The sequence below is a fragment of the Gracilinanus agilis genome, chromosome 3 (assembly GCF_016433145.1).
Source record: "Gracilinanus agilis isolate LMUSP501 chromosome 3, AgileGrace, whole genome shotgun sequence".
Lineage (NCBI taxonomy): Eukaryota > Metazoa > Chordata > Mammalia > Didelphimorphia > Didelphidae > Gracilinanus > Gracilinanus agilis.
The window spans coordinates 88,683,930-88,694,307 of NC_058132.1; the positions used below are offsets into that span (position 1 = coordinate 88,683,930).

At 37.4% G+C, this 10,378-nt stretch overlaps 1 protein-coding gene across 1 annotated transcript in view; it reads left to right on the forward strand.

Moving 5' to 3' along the window:
- Positions 1-973: 973 nt before the first annotated feature.
- LOC123241135 (olfactory receptor 56A4) overlaps positions 974-10,378 on the forward strand; it is a 10,716-nt gene continuing 1,311 nt past the window's right edge. The window contains exon 1 of the mRNA XM_044668837.1: positions 974-1,928. Within this exon, the coding sequence (XP_044524772.1) occupies positions 986-1,928 (943 nt within the window). The 5' untranslated portion in view covers positions 974-985. The remainder of the gene's footprint in view (positions 1,929-10,378) is intronic.

Here is a 10,378-nt window from a genome sequence, read left to right on the forward strand (position 1 = left end):
TATATCTATTTTACAGATGAGGAAGCAGAGGTAATAGAAGTTAAGTGACTTGTTGCAAGGTCACACAATTAGTTGGTGTCAGAGGTTGGATTTGAAGTCAGGTCTGGCACCTCATCCACCATGCCACCTCAGTGGGAAAAGAGATGGAGAAATAGCATAGAGAAAAAAGCGATGGTTGAAATATAGAGAAGTGATTAATTATTATAAAATGGTATAGAGAGAAATAGCATAGAGAGAAAAGAAGCATTGAAGGATAGTTAAAATAGAGAGGAATGGTTAATTTTTCAGCAGGAATGGGCACACTAGAAATTATGAATCTATAAGTGAGATTGGCAAAGTGTTTAGTACTGGTGTCAGGGACCTGGACTTGGGCTAAATTTATTGCTAAATTAACGGTTCCCCCAAAAAAGATTGAATGCTTTGGAGAGCTAGGAAACCTTCAAAGAATGTACCACCTCCCCTTCCCCAACTCCCAATCTAAGGAAGGCAGCTACTACTCCCCATCAAATGACAATTTTATCTTTTGTTAACCATTTATTCTTATCCCACATAACCCTTCCTGTCCAGTTTAATGAGAAACAAAATTCCCAAATATAGCTAGTTTCCTTTATGACTCTATCCATTCCCAACAGGATCTCCCCTATGCCCCTTTTTCATACTTATAGATTTATAGGACATTACAACTACAGACCTTGAGAGCTTTAAGATGATTTGATTGAACCCCTTCCTTTTACAGATGGGGTAAGATGCATAACAGAGATCACCAGGTGAATTGCCAACAGGAAGGATCCAAACTTCTATTTCTTTTCAAGGTTCTCCTTCCAGGAATGGGTCATTGTAACTATAATGAATCAGATGTGGCCCTAGTGTTACTCAGGAGAGATGTCATCAAATATTGGTGAAACGTGGGATAGCCACAATTTTTATTTTATTAATTCTCACACTGGCCCTCCAGAAGAAAACTGGTCAGCTTGCAATCCATTCCATGGCCCCTACACACAACAGCACTTCTACCACCTTCTCTGAGTTCCTCCTCATCTGCTTCCCTGGCTTTCAGAGCTGGCAGCACTGGCTCTCCCTGCCCCTGAGTCTACTCTTCCTTCTGGCCATGGGGGCCAATACGACTCTTCTAATCACCATTTGGCTTGAGGCATCTCTGCATGAGCCCATGTACTACTTGCTCAGCCTTCTCTCCCTGCTGGATATTGTGCTCTGCCTCACGGTCATCCCCAAAGTCCTGCTCATCTTTTGGTTTAATCTCAAGACCATCAGTTTCTCTGCCTGCTTCTCCCAGATGTTTGTCATGAATAGCTTCTTAACTATGGAGTCATGCACCTTCATGGTTATGGCATATGACCGTTATGTGGCCATCTGCCACCCCCTGAGATATCCATCCATCATCACTGATCACTTCGTGGCCAAGGCCGCTGTTTTTGTCATAGCTCGGAATGTCCTCTTTTCCCTCCCTGTCCCCATTCTCTCTTCCCGACTACGATACTGTGCACAGAACATCATCACAAATTGCATTTGCACCAACCTATCTGTTTCCACACTTTCTTGTGATGATATCACTTTAAACAAGCTCTATCAGTTAGTGGCTGGTTGGACCCTGCTCGGCTCTGACCTCATCCTCATCATCCTCTCCTATACCTTTATTCTTCGTGCTGTGCTGAGGATCAAGGCAGAGGGTGCTGCTGCCAAGGCCCTGAGCACATGTGGTTCCCATTTCATCCTCATCCTCTTCTTCAGCACTATCCTCCTGGTTTTGATCATCACCAATGTGGCCAGAAAGAGAATCCCTCCTGATGTCCCCATTTTGCTCAACATCTTGCACCATCTAATACCTCCAGCCATGAACCCCATTGTTTATGGTGTGAGGACCAAGGAAATTAATCAGGGGATCCAGAGGTTACTAAAGAGGCTGTTAGGTGAGTAAGGGACCAATTTCTGTCCTTAAAGGAGAAGCAGATTACATTTTTTGGGGTGGAAATTTTAATTTTAATTGTTTGTTTCCTTAATATAGTACTAGATTCTAATATTTGTTTTCTCTTAGGTCCTAAATGAATGTGTAGGATTCTCCTTCCTTTCCTGAACTTCAGTTTTCCCATTTCCAGGGAGTCCTCTTTGCAAGGATGTGAGAGGCAAGATAATTGTAACTGAAATTCTATTGACCATCAGAATGAAAGCCACTGATCAAGGTCTTCTGGGTGACAAAGTTTTCTTCTTCCTGGGGTAGACAACATGATGAGTTAACTAGTAAACAGTTTGAAAGACTTCCCTTTGTGAGACAAGTCAAAAATGAAATTATTGGTACAGTGGAAAAAAGCACTATCCCTAAAGACTGGAAGACCTAACTAAGTTCAAACCCTTCCTTTGTCTCTTATTACCTTTGTGACAGTGGGCATCACAACTTCTGTCTACCTTAGTATCTACATCTATGAAATGGGGAAGATAATAGCACCCTACCTCCAAGATTATTATGAGGATAAAATGAGGTAATAGTTGTAAAGAATTTTACAAACTTTAAAGCACCATGTGAATGCTAGCATTTAGCATTATTCTTATTCTTATTCTTATTCTTATTATAAAAAGTCAATCACTCTACATTCTACTCAAATTGGACTACTAGACACTTCTAAAACTATATCCTTGCATTTATACCAAAAATTTTCCCCAGCCCAGAACATTCTATTTCTCATGCTTGTCTCATATAATCCAATTAATCCTTGTCTTTCATTTAAGGCTGAATGAAGTTGTCATCTTTGAAAAAAATTTCTCTCATCTATTCTTTTAGTCCTCTCTACCTCCCCAGCTTTTCTTATATGACGCTTATCTGTAAATTCATTTGATCTCTGTTTGCCTGTGAATTCCCAGAGTCTAGCACAGTGCCTGGCACATTGAAAGTTTAACAAATGTTTGTCGATTTGAATTATTTTAATTCTACTAATTTGACATTTGTGACAATTAGTTTAGACATTGCTTGAAATTTTACTTGGAAGCTCTTGAATTTGGCTATTATATTCCTGGGTGTTGTCCTTTCTGGGTCTAGTGTAGAGGGTGATCTATGGATCCTTTCAATGTCTATATTGCCCTCTTGTTGTAGAACTTCAGGGCAATTTTGCTGAATTTTAGTATGGAGTCCAAATTTCTATTAATTTCTGCATTTTCAGGAAGACCAATGATTTTCAGGTTGTCTCTTCTAGACCGGTTTTCTTGATCTATCAGTTTCTCATTGAGATATTTCATGTTTCCTTCTATTTTATCTGTCTTTTGACTTTGTTTTATTTGATCTTGCTGTCTTGATAGATCATTGGCTTCTACTTGCCCAATTCTTGTCTTTAGAGACTGGTTTTCTGCTATAAGCTTTTGATTTTCCTTTTCAGTTTGGTCTGACCTGTTTTCCAGCTGTTTGATTTTAGTCTCCAATTTGCTTATTAATTCTTTTGATTTGGGGGCATCTTTTTCTAATTGCTCAATTCTAGCCTTTAGAGACTGGTTTTCGGCTACAATCTTTTGGTTTTCCTTTTCAATCTGGTAATTTCTGGTCTTTGATTTACTTGCCTCACTTTCCAATTGTGAAATTCTGCCTTTTAAACTGTTATTTTCTTGCCAGATCTCTTCCATCTTTCTCATGATCTCAGATCTGAACTCTTCAAGACCTTGTGACCCATTTTCATTGTTTTGCAAAGGTTTGGATTGTTTGTTCTCCTCAGTTGTTTCCTCTGTTGTCTGGCTTTTTTCTGTGTAAAAGTTGTCAAGTGTTAAAGGTTTTTTCTTCTTCATCTTTCTCTTCTGGTTTTCCTGATGGCTTGCCATATTAAGCTGAGTTCCCGCTTAGCTTTATGCTCTTGCCAAGGATCTGTTTGTGGCTCTTTAGAGATTCCTGAGGTCTCAGGTATAGTTGTTTTGGGACAAGTCTCCTGGTGGTCTCCTTGCTCATTCTTTTGCCTGAAGCTCCTTTACCAGTCTCAGGGAGCTGCTTCCACAGTCAAGCACCTCTCTGCACTGGGTCCCCACTCAAGGTCCACTCCTGCACTCAGGATTACCCCCTTTGTCAGTGCCCTGGGCTCAGGGTCTGCGCTCAGAGTCCGCGAGTTCCTCAGCCTCCCAGGGGGTCCCAAGTCTTGCTGCTCCCAGGAACAAGCCCTGGTGAGCTGCCAATGACCCAATGGGTGCCCCAAACCTGTTCTGCCTCCCGTGCGCTGGCTTTGGCATGGTAGGTGGTGTGGGGTGGGGGAAGGGGGTTCCTCTGCTCATGTTTTCCTGGGAGCTGTTTCACCCCTTTATAGCATGGAAATGCCCCGTTTCCAAGTACCTCTGATGCTGCGCCCTGTTGTGGTGTCCCTTCTTTCCTCTGGATTTGTTTTTATGTCTTCTTGAGGAGTCCTATATGGGTGGGTTAGGAGAAGTAAAGCAGCTGCTTTTTACTCTGCTGCCATCTTAACCCCAAAATCTGCTTGAAGTTTTAAAGTGAGCTTCTGAGACATAAAGACTTATTAAAGAATAGATGCCATTCCACAAATAACAGAGACAATGTTTAACCAATTTATTATAAAAAATTCTCTACATCTTTTCAAATCCTCTCCACCAATATTCCACTTAACACAAGAGTAAAGAGGATAAGAAACCAAGTTCCCCAAGTTAGCCTTCTAATCTACTCAGCCTCTTTCTTCCCTCTTCATTTTGACACCAAGGGATAGTTTAAGAGCAAGGGTAATTATGAACACCTGGGGAATTCTTCAGAGGCACATCTTGATGCTGCCATTGGAACGTAGGATGATTATGTAATCTACGAATTTCTTATTACCCCTTTGGAACAAATGAGATATTTTCAATTTATCTCACCTTTTGGGGAAAACATAATTCCTAGATTTATTCTTCCTCAAGTAGAATATGATATTTTTGCATGTTCAATCAACTCCTCCACCATTCCTCGCAATCAAAAACCAAAATTGAACACATCTCCAGACCTGGTCTTTTCCAGCTCTTTTCTCTCACTTGTGTAGGAAATAGAATAACCCCCCAAACTCCAGCTGGGAACCATATCATTTGTTTTATTGGCCATCCTTCCTCTGGTGATACCTTTTTGGCCAAAATGGTAAATTGAAAGTCTTAAGTCTTAAGGAGACAATTCACAATAACTTCCAGGATGACTTTGAGAGCTCAGAGTACATCATATTATAATGAGTCACTATGGATAGAGTGCTGGGCCTGGGTCATGAAGATTTGAGCTTAAGTCAAGCCAGAGACACTTAATAGGTGTAATACCCTGATGTTAGTTGTATCTCTAAAATGAGGATCCAATTGTTGAAGGTCAAATGAGGTAATGAATATAAAGTGTTTGTCAGAGTGCTTATCACATAGTAAGTGCTATTTAGATTCTTAATTTTATATTCTAAGCATTATATGAATTACTTTTCTATTAGATACTTTACCACATGAACACTCATAACACAGCACCATCTTATATTGCTACATTGCTTGCTTTTTACATTTTGTCAATTACTCTAGTAGAGCTCATGAATCCTGTCAATTTACCACTCTTTCAAATCATGGAGGAAAATGGAAGGCGAGATTCAGAATAGTATTATCTCAGAGATTAGCTATTCTAAATGGCATCTGGGCAGTATAGTGCCCTGATAACTGATTTTTAGTCTCCCACTTGAGAACTTCCATTGACAGGGAACTAATTCTTTAAGCATTAAAGATTTAAGAGGTAGAAGGGGTCTTCTGACAAGATGCCATTTGTAATATTACAGACATAAAAACAAAATTAGAAAGGTTTACTGAACTGTCTAAATTCACATGGTATTAAGTGGGGTGGAATCTGAATTCAGTTACTTTGTCTCTAAATGCAGTACTATTGAAACATCTTATTCCAATTTTGCATATCTAGAATTTTTGAAAAATATTTACAATATGAAAAAATCTGTTTCCCTGTAAACTAGAGCAAGTAATTTTCAAGAAGTTTGAGACTAATTTTCATGGAAATCCTATTTTACATGGTGGTTGAGTTAGAAAACTAAAACATAAAAGCCTACTTAATTCTTAACTATTTAATTATAATATTTCTAATGATAGGCTGAATTCTGGATCTTGGGAGTAAAGGGCCTTGCCATGAAATATAGAAAAGATGACAGTCAATATGGTGCATATTTGCTTCCATAGAAGCAGAGGCTGGAGGATCTCTTGACCTTGGAAGTTATAAGCTTCAATAGATGAAGCCTAATGGATAACTGCAATGTTGGGTTTTCATTTGGTGAACCTATAAGAATACCAGATTGTTACTCTCAAGTAATTCTTACTTCACTTATTAACCATTTCCTTCATTTCATCTTCTTATTTAAGAATCTTGAAGGTATCCAACAAACTTGATATCCTCTGAATACTCTTCAAATTAAGAAAGTTCCCTTTGACTTCTTGGATTCAGTGATTTTATAAATCTGTGATGCTCTAATCTAAGTCATATTTCCCCATCTCATTCAAAAGAATGACATGAAAAAATTAGTTAAAATGTTCTGATGAAATCTAGGTAAACTTGATCTAGATCAATCAAGGTTTCATAATATTTTTGAACCCTTTGAGCAAGTGATGAAGCTTATGGACATTTTCTCTAAATAATGCTTTTTAAATAATTGAAGAAAATATTCATTTTTAGTTAGGAGCATGTAAGTAAGAAATGCAATATTTTCCATCTAAGTTCAAGCATGGTCTAAAAGCTATCAATGAAGCCACTTGTAATTCATGAATCCCAGGTTAAGAAATCCCCAACTAGATAGCATTTACTTGACCAATTTCAAAGAATAATCTCCTTGCTATAGAAAACAGTAAAAAATACATTCAGAGTAGCTCTATGTTCTCTACATTAGTTGTTAACATAGTCCCATCTGCATTAAGCCATCTTATCTCTTTATCTTCCTTTTATCCTTTTTAAAAAAAATATTTGTCATCCTTTCAGGTCCTTGCCAGACAACTTACATTATAATAGAACATGGTAAATGTTCTATTATAAATATTCTATCCTGCTTCCTGCTTTGCTTTTATCTCTCATAAATATGTTTTATCTTACCTTGGTGGATAGTTCCATCTATATATTATCTAATTTAGTCAACTCTTCTTTTTATTCCTCAGCTGATTTTTTTTCTCTTTATACCGTCATTATTGGAACATCTCATCAGAATGCTTCAGGAGTATTTGAAAAAGTGCATCTTTTGTAATAAACAAGTTATCCTCTTGGACTTTGCCTTCATAACTAATGAAATGCCTTTCTCTTTGGCTGATTATTTTCCCCCCTTCTACCTCTAACTCAATTGTATAATCCAGTATGGTCCTGTGTTCCCATGATTTTATGAACTATCTTTCTGTGACCAACTTCTCTTGTATAATGATAGGCCAGGATAAATCATCCTTTTTTTGCATCTTTGAAACATCTTCCCTAAATTCATACATAAGGGGAGATTTATGACTTTTCCTGGTGGAATGAAGATGTGAGAGATATGACACCTGGTGAGATGGTAAAGATGAGGGATGTGTTTTTAATAGAGCTGATGATTCTCACTGGTTCCAGGGACTCTAGATCACATTCTGTTTTCCAAACAAGTTTGATTATTTATTTATGCCAAATATTATTTTCAGTTCCATCCTCAGCTTCCAGCCAATGTTCTCATTCACATTTAAATGACCTGGAAAGGAATCCTAGGAACATTTCATCCTGATCCTCCAACAATTTCACATAATTCCTTCTCTGGTTGCCCCAGAAGTCTATTCAGGGCCAATAGCAAGGTCACAGAAATCTAGAAAATGCTGAGAATTCTTTCTGGTTAATAGAGAAATCAGTGGCTTTCCCAATTACCATGGCAAAGAATTCAGCTTGGGCAAGTCTATTCCATGAATGCATTATAAAATTGAGAGAGAGGACAAAATGTTGTAAGAGATATGAAAAGAGAGGCATACTTATACACTTTTGATACATCTATGCACTGGCCATCCTTTCTGGAATATAATCTTGATTTATGTTAAAATAATCTTGAACTTGACCAAATTCTCACTGTTAGGTCTATCCCTCAAGGAAGTCAATGAAAACAGAAAAAATCTCTCACATGCTAGAATATTTAGAATATTTGTAGTCACAAAGAGCTAAAAAAGTATAGTAGATATCTGTTTATTATGGAATGACTAAAGAGATTGTGGTACGTGATATAATGGAATATTACTCTGCTATAAGAAATTATAAATGTGTTAAATATAGAAAATCATGGGAAGATATTGTAATAAGGGACTAAAACAAGTGGATGGGGTTTGTGGGTCCCTAAGTCAGTAGGTGGGTAAGGAGGGTACAATAGTGGAGGTAGTAGATTGAGGTGGTAGGAGACATGTAAGGGAATGGCTGAGTTTAGGGAAATATAAGATGAAGTATAATAAGCAGCAAGGAGAGATGATGAGGTAATTGGCCAGGAAGCTGCAATAGGGAGACACAAACTGAGTACACAGGCTTGAGACAGAGTACACTGAAGGGAAACAGGCTGAACCCTTCCAGGTAGGAGGGGCATTTCTACAGACAAAGGTTAGGGCCAGTCATAAATGGTTTGAAACTAACTAGAGGGCTTTCTAGTCAGTTTCCCAAGTTCACAAAGAAAGAGTCCCAAAGTTCTTCCCTGTCTGTGAAATAGAAAGGCTTCTCAGAGGGAAGTATAGAGATCACCACTTCCTCCAAGATGGACGCCTTCAGCTGCCCTCAGGAACCACAGAGAAATAATTCCTTTCTCTCCTTAACCCTCTTATATCATTCAACCAATGATTTAGCAAAAGGTTTGATTAAATAACAACAGGGTTTATTAGGTTTCAGGGTTGATTATAAAAGACAGAGGGATACAAGGTTTCTCTAACAACCACCTAGGGAGAAGCTCCAGGTAGGGGAGGGACACAGGAATGGGAGACTGAGAAAGAGCCTGCTCCCTCTCAGCCCAGGAAGATTTTGTTGCCTTTAAGGTTAGGGAAGTTATACACAATGAATCAGGAGATAGTTTGTATCAAGGGTAAGCCCTACTTGTCTATGGGGAAAACCTAAGTCTTCAAAGTTTGATTGCTACCACCCAAAATCCCAGATTTCTCCCAAAACCCACAGGAAATTAGGAAAGGAAATGGGGATTGAAATAAGGAAGGTCAGGGAGATCCAGAGGAATTATCTAAGCTACAAAATCTCAAGAGAAAAGGTACAGATTCAAGGCCAGATTTCAGCCCAAAGACCAAGCTCAGTTGCCCTTCCACTCTGTCCAAGCCTCCGGGATCAACTGCTCTTAGTCAGAGTTCTAAGCCCTTTTAGCTGTCAGAAATTCTGCAGTTAGCATTTTGCAGGGTTGATTGAACCTCTGCACTACAATATGAACTGATGCAAATGAAGTAATATATTATATATTGAAATGCAAATGAAGTAATAAATTATATATAAACATATATCTACCTATATATCTATAAATCTATATGTTTATATGTATATATAAAATATCACAGGGGCATGCTGAAACCAGCTTATAATGGTTTATGAAAGAAAATTGTGAAATTTTCATTATGATCATTTATACTTTAGAAATTGGCAAATGCCACAATTCAAGGTTTGACATTGTTTTGTTGATTGTATAGACTTAATAAAGTAATTGAGAAAATGTTAATAATACAGAAAAAATATAAAAGTGTGTCATGTATATTTTCCCAAGAGAACTGGTTTTTAAACTGCCTTTTTTGGTTTATGAAACTTTATTAAAGAAAAAGCAACCAAAAGGAGAACTATTAGATGATCATTCATCCATTAACAATTTGCATCATTTACACAGTGATATATTAAGTCATGTCTTAAAATGTAGATTAACAGCTTCAAGCAAAAGTCCAAGATGTTATTTTGAAATACAAGGGGATTTTGACTCCCAATTTCCATTCTCTGTGGAAAAAGAATTGATTATTTCTTTGTTGGCATACATAAAATATATTTTTTATTCTTCTGATGCTATAAATTCAGTACTCATTGCCCAGTCATATCAGTTATTAGAATATCATGAAATCCCAAATCTCTATCAGTAAAGGGCTTAAATAATATGATGCTTCTACAAAAATTTGGCTCTTTTCAGCTTTTTCCATTTTTCTTCTCCCTCTCCACCAGGATATTTAGAGCATATGTTAAAGCACTAAGAAATGGTTTTATTCTCATAACCATTTCAAATTGAAAACACTAGCCACATAATATACATATTCCATATTTTAAAAATTCTGAATTTTGGCAATTCTTTAGTAACAACAATTTCTAAAAGTTATTATCTAAAGCTAGAAAAAATATTTCCCCTCATTTAATTTTACGCATTATATATATATATATATATATATATAT